Source organism: Cyanistes caeruleus, chromosome 10 (genome assembly GCF_971803275.1).
Source record: "Cyanistes caeruleus chromosome 10, bCyaCae1.hap1.1, whole genome shotgun sequence".
NCBI classification, from domain to species: Eukaryota; Metazoa; Chordata; class Aves; order Passeriformes; family Paridae; genus Cyanistes; species Cyanistes caeruleus.
The window spans coordinates 243574-259368 of record NC_141710.1 but is presented as its reverse complement, the minus strand read 5'-3'; the positions used below and the strand labels follow the sequence as shown (position 1 = coordinate 259368).

The following is a 15795-nucleotide window of genomic DNA, read 5'->3' as shown; positions in this document are numbered from 1 at the left end:
GCTGCTCTGTTTGGCATATGTCACCAGAACCTCCCAGCCAGCTTCTTACCTGACCTCCATGGCGTTGTAACATCCTTCCACCAGTGACGGGCAGGTCGAGGAGGGGGTGAGAGTGGTGACCCCAAGAGCTGGCATGGAAGGGTCTCTCATCAAGGTCACGGACATTTCAGACAGCTGTGGAGTAATGGAGGTGTGAACTAGAGTTTCTGCACAAAGCCAGGCACATGCAAAGGAGCAGGCTCCTGCTCAGACAGGGAGATGCAAGACCCCTGGCTGGCAGGGTCCTCTCCTGGCATAGTTCTGAGAGCCACCAGTTCTGGGAAAAAACAGAGCAAGCAGAGGGAGCAGACACCCCAGAGGAGACATGACTTGTGCCATAGTGCCCATCTGGCCCCCACCCAGCCATTCCCCTGCCAGATGCACACCCCTCCTTGGCCCTACCAGCCCAGCAGAGCCTGGGGCAGCAGCAGTACCTTGCTCTCACTGGCGCTAATGCAGACGTGGCTGTGGCTGTACTCCCTGTTGAAGGTGTGCGTGAGCAGGCGCAAGCACTGCAGAGAGAAAAAGAGGACAGTGGAGCATGAGGCACATTCCACCTTCCACTCTTCTTGGGCTTTCTCCCCCCACCACCCTGAGCTGCCTTGTTGGAAGCCACTTCCTGGCTTCATCCCGGCAAGCTGGGTTTGCTGCAGGATGCTACCTTCACAGCCAGCTCCTTCTGCCTCTCGCTGGGGGTCTCAGGGGGAGAAGTACGGCCTTCAGGTGCCCCATCAGCAGAGAGTGGGGAGGAGATGCAGGAGTTGCTTCGGGACTCAGAATCTTCACTGGAACATGGGGACAGGGTCTCCATGCCCAAGCGCTGGGTCGTCTCCAGCTTCTCACGCAGCAACAGGTAGTGTCTTGTCTTCTCCACCTGAGCACAAGCACTCAGAATCAGGGGTGGCCCTTTCCCCCATACCCAGGCCCCCCTTAACCCCATTTACTCCTTAGCTTTGGATCTGCTGGGACCTGGCTAGCAGCAATACACAGGAGCACAGTCTCATTCCTGCCTCCTCCCACAACCGAGATGGCTGTGCCATCCAGGGTGGGGGATCTCCCCAGCACCAGTGGAGCTGTGAATTGCAATGTTTCAGCCCATTTCTAGCCCAGACTCTCACTTCTTGCAGAAGGCTGAGTTTCTCCAGCTCCCACTGATGGTCAAGGATAAGGCTGTCACTGCGGGGCCGCCAGCCAGCCAGGTTCTCCTCTCCCCGGACATAGGCTACAGAGGTGTCCAGAACACGCCGGCGCCTTCTCTGCATGCCTGTGGGCACGGACACACAGCTGGGGGGACAGACGCACAGCCCCTAACCCAAAGGCCTGGCTGTGCCTCCCTGCCCCAGCTGAATACCTGGGCAGAGGTGTGGCACCCACCTGGGCTGCCGGCATCAGCCACACGACAGAGGCTGAGCTCGTAGACTCCTGTCACGCGGTTGCTGGGAGCAAAGAGAGATGTGTTACTGGCTTTGTCCCATCCCCACTCCCCAGTTTTTTTAGCCAGGCTGCTGGGATGCCCTAGAAAAGCTCCAGTCCCTAGGTGATGGCTCTCCTGTCCCCAACAGGAGCGCCCTGGTACCTCTCAGAAGCCCGCAGACTGCCACTGCCAAAAAGATTGCGGATGGAGCGTGAGGCAGGAAGTTTGGCATCCCGGGAGTAGAAAACCATGCAGAAGTCTTTGGTGATGACGGCAGGTTGAGTGCAGTTCTCCATCTGCAGTAGGGCAGAGAGAGGCATCAGGAGTGCTGCAGGGTGGCAGCCCAGCAGGTCCCTCCCACCCCTGTGCCCAGATTCCAGTCCTGGGGTCCCATGTGGCCCCCAAGCACCAAGTTGAACCCTGCACCCCATAACCACGAGCTAAGGAAGGGCTCACACTGGCTGCACCCCAACAGCAGGGGAAATACCAGACTTTGCTGATGTATAGTGACCCCAACCAAGGTCCTTGCCTCAATGTAAGCTGACAGGGTGATGTAGATCTTCTCCCGGTAAGGAGTAACACGATTGAGCAGCAGCGAGTTGTGCATGGAGCTATCCCACGCTGCCTCAAACTGGTAGAAAGTCCTGCCAAAAAAAACCAGCAGGGCCAGTAAAACCATCTGGAACCCCTGGCAGGCGAGCAAGGAGATGTCATTGTCCCCCCCACAGCGCTGCAGCAGGCCTGCAAGGACACACAGACATGCATGCGCAGTGGGGACAGATGGGGACAGCCACTCCAGAGGGCACAGGCTCAAGGCAAAGGGCACAAGGCATGGTGGGAAGAGGACATGGCACCCTTGAAATGGCCAATGGACTGGGGTTTTGGGGACGAGGGACCACGGGAGGAGTGGGGGGCTTAGATGGGGTGCAGGCAAGGCAGAACAGGCTAGGAAGACAAAGGAGGGCGAAGGAGGGTTCATGCTCCACCCCTGTGTTCAGAGCAGGGGTTGCCACCCCCAGTGCACCTGGGCCAGTCCCCACCATCCAGCCTGGGGCACAGCACCTCCCAGTCCCTGCCAGGAGCAGCTGTCACCATTTGGGTGATGATGGCCAGAAGGGAAAGGAGGGAGGATGATCAGCACTAGGGGTGTGCTACCAGCCCACCGCTGGGAGCACAGCCCCCCCACCAGCCAGGTCCCCTTCCCCAGGGCTGCCCCTGTCTGCCATCCCTGGGCCCCAGTGAGAAGCTGGGGACCATGATATGGTGGCTGGCCCCTGTCAGGCTCCCTCCCCTGGCTCTTGCTCTACCCTCATTGCCAGCCCCATTCCCCCTCTGCTGCCTCAGGCCCCTTTGCTGTGTTTTCCATGGCTCCCAGGCTGGGAGAAGGAGCAGGGGACACCTGGTCCCACTCACCCATGCCTACAGGATCCTGGGGAGGATGGCACAGCTCACCCATATCAAGAGTGGCAGCTGCTCTCCTTGGGTTGAGCAACTGAGGGTGAGGAAGCAGGAGGTGGCTCCAGTGAGAGAGCACGGGGGATCCCCATTTCACCCCCTGCACCACTCCTGGGCTTCCTCCGGGGTCAGCATTGGCTTTATGGTACACCCACTCCCCAAAACTGCTCAGAGCTGCCACGGCCCCGGCTCCCGCCTGAGCATCCTCAAGAAGCTGTGGTTCAGCTGTATCTCAATGAGAACACTTCAGCACATCCCTGAAGCAGCATCCAGGTGGCTGAGGAGCAATTTTAACAAGAGCCAGGGCAGCCAGCAGGAGTAGGGAGAGGTTCTTGACTGCAATATCCCCCATGTTGGAAGAAGAGGGAGAGTGACGCTTTCAAAAGGTGTATAAAATACATAACCCCACCAGTGTGAGTGAGACACAGCCAAGGCGAAGGATTGCTTTGCAGACACAGGTTGCTTAAGAAAAGAGCGCTCCCCAAGGAGGAGGAGGAGAAGAGGAGCCTCAGGGGAGGGGAGAAAGAGCAAAAAGCAAAGGGAGGAGGCAAAGGGGAAAAAGAGAAAAGCAGGAGGGACCAGACCGAGCAGGTGCGCGTGAAATACCTAGTGTCATTTCCCAGCGAAATGCTATAAGTGGAAGGTGACCCAAGGACAAACACACACATGTACACACACAGAAAAACGACAGGTCAGAAGAGCCCCTCTTGAAGGGACTCACACATAATAGCACCACTGGCCAAGGAAGCTCCAGCCTCGCTGAACCCAAAATGGGAACCAAAAGGAGCTCAGTGAGGGCAGACAGAGGCTTACCAGCCTGGGTGAGAACCCTCTGCCTCCCACTTTCCTCATGGTCCAGCAGCTGGGAAGGAAGCACATGTGCTCCCCATGCCTTTAACTCTGCCCCTGTGCCATTCCAGGGCAAGGAGCTCCCACCCAGCGCAGTCTCCTGGGACAGTGCCAGCTGGAGGGATGAGATATCCCACTGCCACTCACACAGCAGGTGACTCCTAGGCCCATCCCTTGGTCCACAAGGAAAGCATCATTGTGCTGAGAGACCACAGGCAGTGCCAATGTGAGCCCACATCTCTCACAGTGGGAGGCTGGATCAATGCTGTATCCCATTTCCTGCATCCTGGGAGGGGACAGAATGCTGCTGCAGGGACAGCTCTGCCCTCGGACATCTGAGCATAACCAGCTTTGAGTTTGTCAGGAGGACAACCTTCAGACACAAAGTTACGTGCCAGGACTCAGGACGTTCCATCCCTTGTCTCCCAGGCACATGCCCCTCTTCTTCTGCCATGGGCCACAGTGGTGGGCCCCTTCCCTGAGGCCTCAACAATGCTCCCATCCGGAGGCTGGTGGCACATCCACAAATCTGGCATCTCTTGTGAATATGCCAGGCTCACCCAGTGGTCCCAGCTGAAGCCTGCAGTCCCCAAACAGCCACTGCCCCTTTACACGGGGGCACAACAGTCTGTGCCACGTATGCACCCGCTGTCACACCTGCATACGGACACACGCTGCCCTACACACACAGGACAACCGTGCACAGGGTGGGCGGCTGCTGCCACACCAACTGCAGCGCTGCCATTGTTACCAGGTGCCCAGGAAAGGGCAGGACAAGCCCCAAAAATTCCACTGTCCTCACCAGCCCTACTCCAAGCAGCACCTGGGTCTGAGCTGGGGCTGGGGCAGGAGACAATGGAGGGTCAGGCACACTCGGTGCCAGATGTCAGAAAAGATGGGAGAGCAGCAAAGTAGAAAAGCAAGAATAAAACCCAAATCAGGCAATGGAGACGCAGGCGTGCGAGGGGGAGCGGCAGCCAGCCAGAGCGTGGCCCAAACGAACAGCAAAAGGGGTCGAGTGAGCAAGAGGTGCCAGCGCAGGAGGGAGGAGGGATGGGGCATGTGAAGGGATGAGGGGCTGGATGTCCAAGTGCTGCCTCTGGCGGGAGTGAGCGTGCCGAGGCAAGGGGGTAGAAAGAAAGAAAGGAGAGAAGAAGGAGAGGTGGAAAAAAAACCAATGGAAACAAATAATACCTAGGCATATCCGAATCAAGAAACTGCCTGCGAAAACACAAAACAATCACATGGTTAGTGTGGGCTTAGATGGGCAGTAGCAGCTGAGGGAAGCGAGGGGGGACACCAGGTACTGCCCCCCGCGCCTCCACCCTGGGCGCTCGATGCAGGGATGGATGCGTGCTGAGGAGAGAGCTAAGCCACTCTCCCAGCCTCTGCCTGAGTGGCTCCAGGGCGCCGGGGAGGCTGCAGAGGGGAAGCCAGGGCTGCTCCAGGCAATGGAGGCTGCGTGGCACAAGGCAGCAAAGCGGGGAGCGCAAGCAGCTGGGAGGAGGGTGAAGTGGGCACTGGCTCTGCTCTCTGCCTTCCTTCTGCCTGTCCTCACAGCTGCAGGGTGAAGCATGCACGTCTGCATGTGGAGTGGAAGTGGGGGGCATTGCAGCTAGTGCTCTGCAGGCAGCTGGCCACCCCCTCCTCCCCCTGCCTCGTCATGGGCAAGCTCCACGGAATAGATATGGGACAGATATGACATGTGCACCAGTCTGTGCCCCCAAGTGGGGTCTCCACACTTTACTCCACACCCCAAGTATTCCCCCAGACTGAGCTGTGTCCCCTTGTCCTGCAGGACTCATGGGGCGGAAGGAAGAGCAGGAGGCACATCCCTCCTGCCAGGCTACCTTAGGCATGCTGAAGATCTCATATGGCTGCATCTGGGATGAGACAATCAAACAGATCAGGAGCTGACCAAAAACTGTGCAGCCCCAAGAGCCAGCGGGAGCCACAGCCACCCAGCTCCCAGCAAAAAAAACACCACTGCTCCAGTGGCTGGGTCCTCCTCATCTGATCATACCCATCTGGCTTCCTTCTGTATACCCAAGGCTGTGACAAAGTCTCCTGGTCCAGCACTTGCATGAGTGCTGAACCCAGGACTCACCTCTGCTGCCCAGATACTCTGTGCAGGTTGCTCTGCCGTGTCCAGGAGCTGCCCTGAGAGTGCTCAGGGTGCCAAATCCTATCCAGACTCCCATCATTCCCCCAAAAACAGTGGGGACAGGCCTCCTTGGCACAGTGGTGATCACAAAGCAGATGAAGGAAAAAGTGGTCCCCAGGGCCAGGATGTTCCTACACCAATGACCACAACGCACACAGCAGGACCAGTCCTGCTGCTCCCAGCGCTGGCAACAACCAGCCCCGTCTTGTCACAGCTGCCTGCATGCACACATTCTAGCCAGAGATCCCCACCGGTCCCCCAGGTTCCACCAGTAGCCCTGGTGCAGAGCACAGCTCTGCCCTCTGTACCCATGACTCCCCCTGCCACTGCAGCACTCACACCAGGGAGATCTTGGAGATAAAAATCTTCTGGTCCCAATTCTTTCACACCCTGCCAAACCTACAGTGGGGACAGCTTTAAGCAACCTGGTATGGTGGAAGCTGTCCCTGCCTGTAGAAGGGGGTTAGGAATGGAATTATCTTTAAAGTCCCTTTCAGCCCAAACCACTCTGTGGTTCTATGACAGCTCCCTGGGATAGGCAGGAAGGGATGGGCATCCCTGAAGACCCACAGTGGGTGGGAATGGCTTTCCTGCATTAGTTACACACAGATAGGGATCTGCCATGGGTGCCAAGTGCCCTTTCCAGCAACTTTGCTGGGACACAGGACAAACAGCCAAGCCTCCTCTAGCCATGGAGTTGGGACATCCTCCTGGCACCAGCACCAACTGCCTCCCTGCGCCAGCCCATCACAGCCAGCACCAGAAAGCAGGACCCACACACAAATTCCCTTTAGTGCCCTCCCCAACACAGCGAGGCCTTGGGGAAGAAGAAGAAGGGGGTTGGCAGCCCTGTACCCCAAGACCTCATGCAGCTTCAGAAAAAACCTGCCTGAAGGCAGCAGTGGGTCAGCAGAAGGGCCAAGAGCCTTCCAGGGGAGAGAGGGGCTGCTACTCAACCCCTCCATCCCTCACCACAGCAGGGGAAGAGCAAGAAAGAAAGCATCACGCACCGGTCATCCTGGGAGGGGTGGATGTACCCAGAAGAGAGGATGTTCAGGGACAGAATGTTGGGGTCAATGAGTGACTCATCTGCTTCTGGGGTGTTCCGGATTCGACCTGCAAACGCAGCACAGAGTTGCCTCTGAGGTGACAGGCAGTGGCCCTGTGAGGGTCCCTGTGAAGGCAGGGGCAGGCTGCCTGCACCCCACTGGCCATTCAGGCCACTGCTGGTCATTCAGCACCAGAGATCCAGCTCCTGGACATGGTGGCAGGGGCTGAGGTCCACTGCAGTGTCCCATTGTCACCTGCCAGGCAGCTGCTGCTTTACCATTGCAGGGCAGGAGGGGAGACAAGGCATAAAGCTCCATGTGGGAAGATGAGAATGTGGGCAAGAAACAGTGTGAGAGGATGCCTGGGAGCTCAGTGGGCTGGGGGCTGGCTTGGCTTACCCACAACCAGCTCCCGTACTTCCTTCCAGTGGATGAGGCTGCCCGTTTCATGCACCAAGGTGACACTGATTCTCCTCTGGATGCCCTGAGACCCACAAGGCCAGAGAGAAGGGACAGTAGTTAACGCAGGTCCCAGCAGGAGTCAGCAAGGACAGCATCTTGGGCAGAGAGTACCTGATGAAGGAGGAAGGTCCCATGGCATGGCATGCCTCCACGGTGGTCCACAACAGCAGGGATGTAGCTGGAAGAGAGGATTGCAGCATGACACAGAATCCTGCCAGCCTGCCCAGAGGTGCTGAGCACTGGGCAAATCCCTTGCTGCCTTCTCCCTCTCCCTCACTATCCACTTACTCGCCATTGGCCTCCAGCTCACAGATCTCAAAGAAGACCATCAGGTCGTACTTGCACTGGCAGGGGCCAGCACTGGGCCGAGTCATGGTGCTCAGCTTTGTGGCAGGCACTGCAGTGGGTCAGAAAAGACAGGTAAGAGGCTGAGCCTGCTGCTGGCACTTGGAGTGAGGCCTATGATGGCAGGGAACGGGCAGAGCAGTCAAGGATCTCAGGGCACGCACAGAGGCAGCAACAAGAGCCTCATCCCAGGGACCCTGCTGGTCACTGGCATGCCTCTCCCTTGCCCCAGCATGGGGTGTCATTGAGAGAGTGGCCTCACCCATGCCCAGGATGCACACAGTGTGCCTGCAGGCTTGGCAGGGGACATATCCCAAAACACACAGTGCTGTTACAGGCACTGCCCGGGAACAACCAGAGGGAGACCATTGTTTTTTAGCCAAACCTCCACAGCTGGGGTCTCAGCACAGCAGGGATCCTGCCACCCCTCTGGGACATTGGGGCTGGGTGGCCACCTGAGTCACCCAGAGCAAGGAATCTCTTCCCTGCTGCTCTGCAGGAGGTGAATGGGGGCTTTCCATCTGTTGAGTATTGTGGAAATGGGGAATTCCCCATTCTACCATGTGGAAATGGGTGTCTAGGGCTTTCGGGTGCTTCAGCCCATAGTACATTTTGTGGTGCCTCTGGGGTCCTAACTGGTCCCTCTGGGGAAGGGGACACCCACCCAACATGGGAACTATGGATGGCCACAAGAGTAGGAGGCTGGGTTCCCTACCTGGTTTGGAGAGTGGCATCACACGAGGGAAGTGGCGCCGGGATGGCCTCAGTGGGCTGCAGACAGAAGCAGCTTGGTTACAGCATCTCCAGGGACCCCCAAACCCAGCCAGCCCCACCTGTGCCTTGGGGCCACCCTGGGTCCCCAGGCAGCCCACTGCACCAGAAGCCCTTAGCACAGACAGAGGCTGGGGGTGGCCAAGGTGTGCCCACCTGAGGACATCCTTGCAGAGAGGTGGGAAGGGGTGCTGCTGGTAATGGCCAAACACCTCAAACACAATTGGCTGGCTCTTGATGTATTCGATGAAAGATTTTGTCACCTCCACAGCGATCTAGAAGAGAAAGAGCTGCTGAGCCACTGGCAGTGCAGTTTAGCTGGGAAAGGGGGTAGAGCCAGCAATAGCACCTGGGATGTGGAAGGGTCTGTCAGTCCCCTGCACCCCTCACCCTCTCCTCCCCCCATTCAGGGATTCTCTCCCCACCAAGATCACTGCAGTGAAATCTCAGCCTTTTCAGGTGGACGACAGTGGCTTTTGGTGTTTTTCCTGCATGTCCACCATGTCTAAGCCTGGTTTAGCTGGGTGTCTGTGAGGTGCTGGGAAAGTCAGGAGGAATCTGCTTCCCTGGGAGAGGACCCAGTCAATGGCCCTCCAGCAGCTGCAGGAGCAAAGGGGTGGTAGAAGAGGGGTACGCACATTTTGGACATGATAGAAGCCCAGGGGTGGCCCTCGTCCTGTGTTCTTCAAGGGTTCTGTTGAAAAGGCCTCATCATGGCGATGGATGAAGCTGTGGAGGGAAGGAAGGTTGTTCAGGGTGGGGTGGGGATATGCTGGAGCAGGGAGAGGAGTGAAAGCAAGGGACCACAATAGAGCCTATTCCCCCTGGTGCTGCTGTCTGCACCCTTGGCTGGCACAGGACTTCCTGAAGGTGGTGGGAGCCTCTCCTTGCCTTTTGCTAGTGACTAAACAAGTGCTTGGGCAGATTTTACAGCCCTTGGTATTGCCTCCCCATCCACAAAGGGCTCAGAGTGTGAAGGAAACTTCCCAAATTCACCATGAGCCCCCAGGTGAATGATGGCTGGAGTTTGGTGGAAGAAGCAGGGCTGGGGGGCACTAGGGGCTCACTTGAACTGGCAGAAGATGTCAGCATATTCTGCAGAGATGCTGGAGGCTTGCAGGACTGTCACACGGAAAGTGAAGATGCTGCCCAGCTTCAGGTGATCCAAAGCCACCTCCAGCGGCCCGTCCGGTGCAGGCTTCTCCGGGCTGTCCAGAAGAAGATCCTCTGGGGTTGCTGCAGGGAGGAGAAGGCCCTTAGCAAGGCAGGGTGTCTTCCCCTCAGTGTTAGGAACATTTAGGAACAATGCTGAGATGCTGGAGCATGTCCAGAGAAGGGCAACAAGGCTAGTGAAGGGTCTAGAACACAAGTCCTGTGAGGAGCAGCTGAGCGAGCTGGGGTTGTTTAGCCTGGAGAAAAGGAGGCTCAGGGGAGACCTCATCATGCTCTGCAACTACCTGAGAGGAGGTTGTAGCCTAAGGCTGTAGGTAAGGGCTGTTCTCTTCTTCCAGGCAACCAGTGACAGGACAAGAGGACACAGTCTTGAGCTACACCAGGGGAGGCTTAGGTTGCACATTAGGAATAAGTTCTTCACAAAAAGGGTGATTGAGCATTGGAAGGGGCCGCCCAGGGAGGTGGTGGAGTTACTGTCCCTGGAGGTGTTTAAGAAAAGCCTGGATGTGGCACTCAGTGCCATGGAAGTTGACAAGGTGGTGTCAGGTCATAGGTTGAACCCTAAGGCTTTTCCCAGCCTAGCTGACTCTGATTCTGTGATTCTGTCTGCCAGCAGCCCCCCACTGGGGCAGTGGGCTGTCAATGCCAGGAAGGGTGCAAGAGGCTGGGTGCAGGGGCCCACTCCCAAACTGCCTGTCACAGCACCTCACCTGCACAGGTGTTGTTGTTGACTTCATCGGCGGACGGACCCACGTCGCTGACCTGCCCCTGACCTTCGACTATGCGCAGCTCCTCCTGAGAGGTCCCCGAGCGAGACATCCCGACCGCTGGGCACGACTCTGACTGGAACTGTGCCAGGAGGGGAGCTCAGGGATGCTGGTGGTCCCCAGGGTGGTCCTGCTTCCAAGTATCCCAAGCATCCAAGCACCTCCAGCTCCCCTCTCCCACCCCATGGCAGCCCCCCGGGACATGGGCAAGGGCAGGATGCACTGGTGGGTGCCTGAGCCTTGGTCTGCCTGGTGGACCGAGAGCACATTCCTTTCCCTCCACCTCTAGGAGCCTGGGGGTCCCCATGGGGAAGCACCGAGGTGGCAGGCAGGGATCTGGGATCCATGGGCATCCACCAAGAGCCGGCCCCACCTTACCTTCTCAAAGTGCTGGTCATCAAAGGAGATCTTGGCTGTCCCTGATTGCCGCACACCAGAGCCATAGTCGGGGGCTTCTTCATCCGCTAGAGGAGGATGAGGGTGAGTCAGCACAGAGGGTGCAGAGGATGCAAGTGGCACATTTTGTGGGAGGGGTTCTCTCCTACCTGAGATGGCCTGGACAGCCACACGCAGGAAGCCCTTCACCTCGCCCTTCTCGCTGACGATGGCCACGCGGTGGACCAGGGGCACGGGGTAGAGGAGGTTGCTCAGGTAGACAAAGGCCCTGCCAGAGAAGGGGGGGACACACAACAGGGGGGAGAGCGGTCACTGCTCCCACCCGTGAGTCCCCAGGCACGGCTGGCGTGGCCGGCAGCGGCCGGGATCCCAGGTCACTGCTCAGGGCGCGACCGCAGCACTGCAAAGCAAAACTAAAGAGAAGGCAGCCAGGGCAAGGCGAAGGGGCTGGGGGCAGCAGGCAGGCAGCGTGCCGCGGGCAGGAGGGTGGGCAGGAGGGTGGCACACGCCATGGACAACACCACAGAACACACCAGACTTGCAGACCTCTCTGACTGTCACCTCCATGGCAGGCAGGAGGGGAGAGGGCTGCGCTGGTGCCACCATGAAGCCGTAGGGCAAGAGGACCTTCTGTGTGGTAGAGAGCTGGAGAACTTGGGCAGGAGGTGCTGCAACATGACTAGGGGGGCAGCTACAGAGTCACCATGGGGAGGACAGGGGCAAGACAGGGGGAGGGAAGGGTGACAAGAGAGATGGAGGCTGTCAGGAGTGAAGGAGGTCAGAGGACGAGGTCCTGGACCTCCAGAGGTGAACCTGCTGGGGGTTCATGGCCCTGGCTCTGCCTGCAGTGTTGGAGACCACTGAGAGGGAGGCTGCATGGTGTGGCTGGTGGCATCAGGTTGTGTATCGTCCCCCCCCCCTCCCCATCCCTTCACACATATGGCTTTGGGGTCCTGGGCCACCAGCCAGCACGTCACAGGGATGGACTTGCCTGGCAAGTCTGAGCCTCCCTGCTCTCTGCAGCATCCAGGTGACCGACACTACCATGGTAAGGTGCCACCAGAGTCCAACACGATGGCTGCACCATGTCTCTGTCAGCACCTCCTGGCAGGCCACTGCTCTCTGCTTCTCAAGTGTTTTGGGTCCTCTTGCTGCCTCCCTCTACCTCACCGCCAGCTTCCAGTGGTCATCCAGCTCTGGCCGTGGTGACATGCTGTACCCTCCACAGTGAGAAGTCACCTTTGGCACTGAGCTCCCTGCCAAAAGGTGTGGGCAGCAGCACCACTTCCAGCAAGATGGGGCATGGGGTGCCTGGCACCTCTCCCTGTGGCACCCACCAGTGTCATGGTGGGGTGGCATGGTGCTGGGGGCTGGCAAGGACATCTCTACTTCAGGAGGTTCCCATGAGGGTTGCATCTCCAGGCAGCTGCTGTGCTGCTCAGGATGTCCCAGCTTCACAGGAATCTTCATATTCAATGCCAGCCCAAAGTGCCCAGGGGGCTCTTGCAGCCCTGTACTTGCACCCCAACTCCCAAGTCCGGAGATTCTCCCTGCTCTGGTGACTCTCATTGACCTTCAACTGCTCCTCGAGACTTTTTCCACCCAAAGCACCTGAAAGGACTCAAGTTGTTGAAGCAGGTGATGCCAAATCATTGTCTCCTGATGGGCCCATCTCAACCCATCTCTTCTCAGATGCCACAGGGAACAAGTGGTTGGGCCATGTGGGCTTCCCAGCAGGACCTCATGCCTGGGATAGAGCCCTGTGACCATGGATCATGATGCGCAGGGATCTGTGTGCACCCACCCACCTGAAATCACAGGGCAGCTGGAGTGGAAGCAGAGGACTGGAGAGGGCAGGGAAGAGAGGGAAGGAGGTGGGGCAGGCAGGGAGGAGGGGTACAAGTGTGTCACTAGAGGAAGGAGGGCAGGGACACTAACCACAAGATTGGTGAGGTGCAAAGATGGCATGCTCAGATCAAAGAAAAGCCTTTCCAAAGGAAGACAAAAGTGAAATAACCCCAATTTTTGCTAAAGCTTTGAAGAGATAGAGCCAGCAGCTAAAAAAAAACCCAAACCCTTAAAATAACCAAAATTTAAAAAAAAAAAATGAAGAGAGGGAGAGAAAGAGAGAGAGAGAAAAAGAGGGAAAGAGGGAAAGAGAGAGAGAAAGGGAAAGAAGAGAAAGAAGAGAAAGAAGGGAAGAAGGAGGGAAGGAAGGAGGGAAGGAAGGAGGGAAGGAAGGGGGGAAGGAAGGGGGGAAGGAAGGGGGGAAGGAAGGGAGGAAGGAAGGGGGGAAGGAAGGGGGGAAGGAAGGGGGGAAGGAAGGGGGGAAGGAAAGGGGGAAGGAAAGGGGGAAGGAAGGGGGGAAGGAAGGGGGGAAGGAAGGGGGGAAGGAAGGGGGGAAGGAAGGGGGGAAGGAAGGGGGGAAGGAAGGGGGGAAGGAAGGGGGGAAGGAAGGGGGGAAGGGGGGAAGGGGGGAAGGGGGGAAGGGGGGAAGGAAGGAAGGAAGGAAGGAAGGAAGGAAGGAAGGAAGGAAGGAAGGAAGGAAGGAAGGAAGGAAGGAAGGAAGGAAGGAAGGAAGGAAGGAAGGAAGGAAGGAAGGAAGGAAGGAAGGAAGGAAGGAAGGAAGGAAGGAAGGAAGGAAGGAAGGAAGGAAGGAAGGAAGGAAGGAAGGAAGGAAGGAAGGAAGGAAGGAAGGAAGAAAGAAAGAAAGAAAGAAAGAAAGAAAGAAAGAAAGAAAGAAAGAAAGAAAGAAAGAAAGAAAGAAAGAAAGAAAGAAAGAAAGAAAGAAAGAAAGAAAGAAAGAGAAAATCAAAGACAAGGATCCAATCATAAACCAATCCAAACACACTTCACAAGAAATGTGGCCGGCGGAGCTGCTGCGCGAGGAGCCAAACCCAGGGCAGACTCAAAAGAAGTCAGGAGGCACCAAGCTCTGGGGAACATGCCCCCGGCATGGAGTGGGGCCACTGCCACAGGGCCTTATTTGGTTTTTTGAGGTGCCCTTGAGAGTTTTGGGGTTGTTTTGATATTTTTTTTTCTTTTAAATAAGGAAAAAGGAAAAAATAAAATAAAAGGGGAAGAACCCAGCTCTTTCGGTCTGAGGCTGCGGGACTCTTACCCCACCTCCACCCTCTCTGCCTGCTTTGGTCCCTCCTTCCCACCATTCTGCCTGGCTCTGGCACACTGAGGAAGAGGAGCCCCAGGCCACCCCAGTCAGGGAGCCCCTGCCTGAGGCAAAGGTTCTCAGAGCAGCTCCTGGTGCACACCCCCTTGGAAAAACCCCAGAGAAAGCTGGCAGCTCCTCATGCCCTTCTAGGGATGGGCAGATGGCTCCAGGTTTGGTGGCACAGCCAGGTTTGGGGCAGCTGGTGGGCTTCTCCAAGACTGATGGAGCCCAAGAGCATCTCCAGCCAACAGGTATGAGAAATCAAAGTTTCTTGTCCTTGGCTCCAGCTAAAGAGGAGCTGGAGCCTACACCCAGGTCCCCACAACCTCCCTGGACATCTCCTATGCCAAGTTGGCAGGTATGGCCCCAAGCCAAGCACTGGCTAGAGCTGGTAAGAGCAAACACTGCTTTTGACACTCTGTCCTGCATCCAGCTCTCCCCTCAGTCCCCTCACCTTCATCCCCCACAACCATTTGGGGACATCCAAGCCTCCAAATTCAGGGAGGCTCACACTGACCAATGCAGCCGGGATAGCCAAGCCAGTGCCAGAGGCACACAGGGTTTTGAAGCACCTGTGTGTCCCCACTCAGCGGCACCATAAGGTCATCCCAAGCCAGGTGGGAAGTGCTACTTCCTGGGACAGAAATTCCCAGGACCAAGACCTCCAGGTGGCTCCCCTGGTTCATTTGGTGTTGGAGACACAGCAGAGGTGCACTTCTCAGGGTCTCTCCCAAAAAGGTACCCACATAAAGGAAGGCCCCGTCTGCCTTCCCCTGCCATCCCTCGCTACCAGTATGCTTCTCACAGCCCTACCTCAGCGGGAACCTCGCCAGGCGCCCGGGCTTGGCGGCAATCCCAGCCGGCCACCCCCTGCACCTCCGGGATGCCCCGGAGGTGGGAGTCGTGTCCAAAAGCAGTTCCCTCATGCGAAAGAGCTAGGTCCTTCCCGGCATGCTCTCCTAAAACCTCACCAACCTTCCTACTAAACTGAACAGGGGGAAGCGGTCGTAAAATGGATCCCGGCCATCACACAGCGGGCACTCCGGAAAGATGTCTTCCTCCAGGTCCTCCTCCTCCTCCTCCTCCTGCCCCTGGTGCTGCTCGTCAGCAGGCTCGGTGATGTCGGAGTCGGGGTTCGAGAAGGTAGGGGAGGGGGTGAGATCAGCCATGCGCTCGCTCATGCATGTGTTGAAAAGAGGAGAGCTGTTGCAGCCAGAGATATCTGAACTAAGGTTAGTACAACAAGATAGAAGACATGTTAACACCAGCTGTTCCAAACAGAAAGAACAGGAATCTTGCTTTTTTTTGTTTTTTCTTGGTTAGGTTTTGGGGTGGGTTTTTTGTCTGCTTAAATCAAGGGACATTGGGAACAAAGACCTGCCCATCTGGTGCATCTCTAAAGCCACCAACAGCCAGACAAAAGAGCAACCCATGGAACCAGTGAATGTTGGGGACTCCCTTTGCTGGCTTTGCAGGGAACGCAGGGACAGAGCAGGTGGCACAAAGGCTCGCCACTACTCCTGCTGCTGGAGAGAATCCCTCCTTGTGCTACAGCACGGGGGAATGCCTCCAGGCCACGCAGCTCAGCCCCCTGCTCCCCCTGCCCTGCCCTAGCCTTCTCCAGGGTGGCCCATCTTCATTGCTGGCAGTGCACCCTTCCATCTGGTGTGCAGGAAGCGCACGGAGACACGCGGTACACACGGTACAGACAGATGCTCAGACACCAGCGCGTGCACAGGGAC

The 15795-nt window shown here is 57.3% G+C and overlaps 1 protein-coding gene across 24 annotated transcripts in view; it reads right to left on the bottom strand.

Annotated features, from left to right (window-relative positions):
* KIF1A (kinesin family member 1A) overlaps window positions 1-15795 on the bottom strand; it is a 41981-nt gene that overhangs the window by 4573 nt on the left and 21613 nt on the right. For 3 of the 24 annotated variants that reach the window (XM_086844635.1, XM_086844640.1, XM_086844643.1), the window contains 21 exons: window positions 15029-15280; window positions 11034-11152; window positions 10867-10952; window positions 10432-10570; window positions 9616-9784; window positions 9187-9277; window positions 8705-8823; window positions 8493-8548; window positions 7721-7829; window positions 7544-7610; window positions 7370-7454; window positions 6932-7037; window positions 4952-4978; window positions 3515-3538; window positions 1983-2097; window positions 1616-1749; window positions 1414-1475; window positions 1158-1303; window positions 701-913; window positions 474-551; window positions 50-174 (listed from right to left, as the gene is read on the bottom strand). In XM_086844635.1, the coding sequence (XP_086700761.1) occupies window positions 50-174; window positions 474-551; window positions 701-913; window positions 1158-1303; window positions 1414-1475; window positions 1616-1749; window positions 1983-2097; window positions 3515-3538; window positions 4952-4978; window positions 6932-7037; window positions 7370-7454; window positions 7544-7610; window positions 7721-7829; window positions 8493-8548; window positions 8705-8823; window positions 9187-9277; window positions 9616-9784; window positions 10432-10570; window positions 10867-10952; window positions 11034-11152; window positions 15029-15280 (2322 nt within the window). The remainder of the gene's footprint in view (window positions 1-49; window positions 175-473; window positions 552-700; window positions 914-1157; window positions 1304-1413; window positions 1476-1615; window positions 1750-1982; window positions 2098-3514; window positions 3539-4951; window positions 4979-6931; window positions 7038-7369; window positions 7455-7543; window positions 7611-7720; window positions 7830-8492; window positions 8549-8704; window positions 8824-9186; window positions 9278-9615; window positions 9785-10431; window positions 10571-10866; window positions 10953-11033; window positions 11153-15028; window positions 15281-15795) is intronic. The other 21 variants (XM_086844639.1, XM_086844646.1, XM_086844648.1 and 18 more) reach the window with 10 other exon arrangements.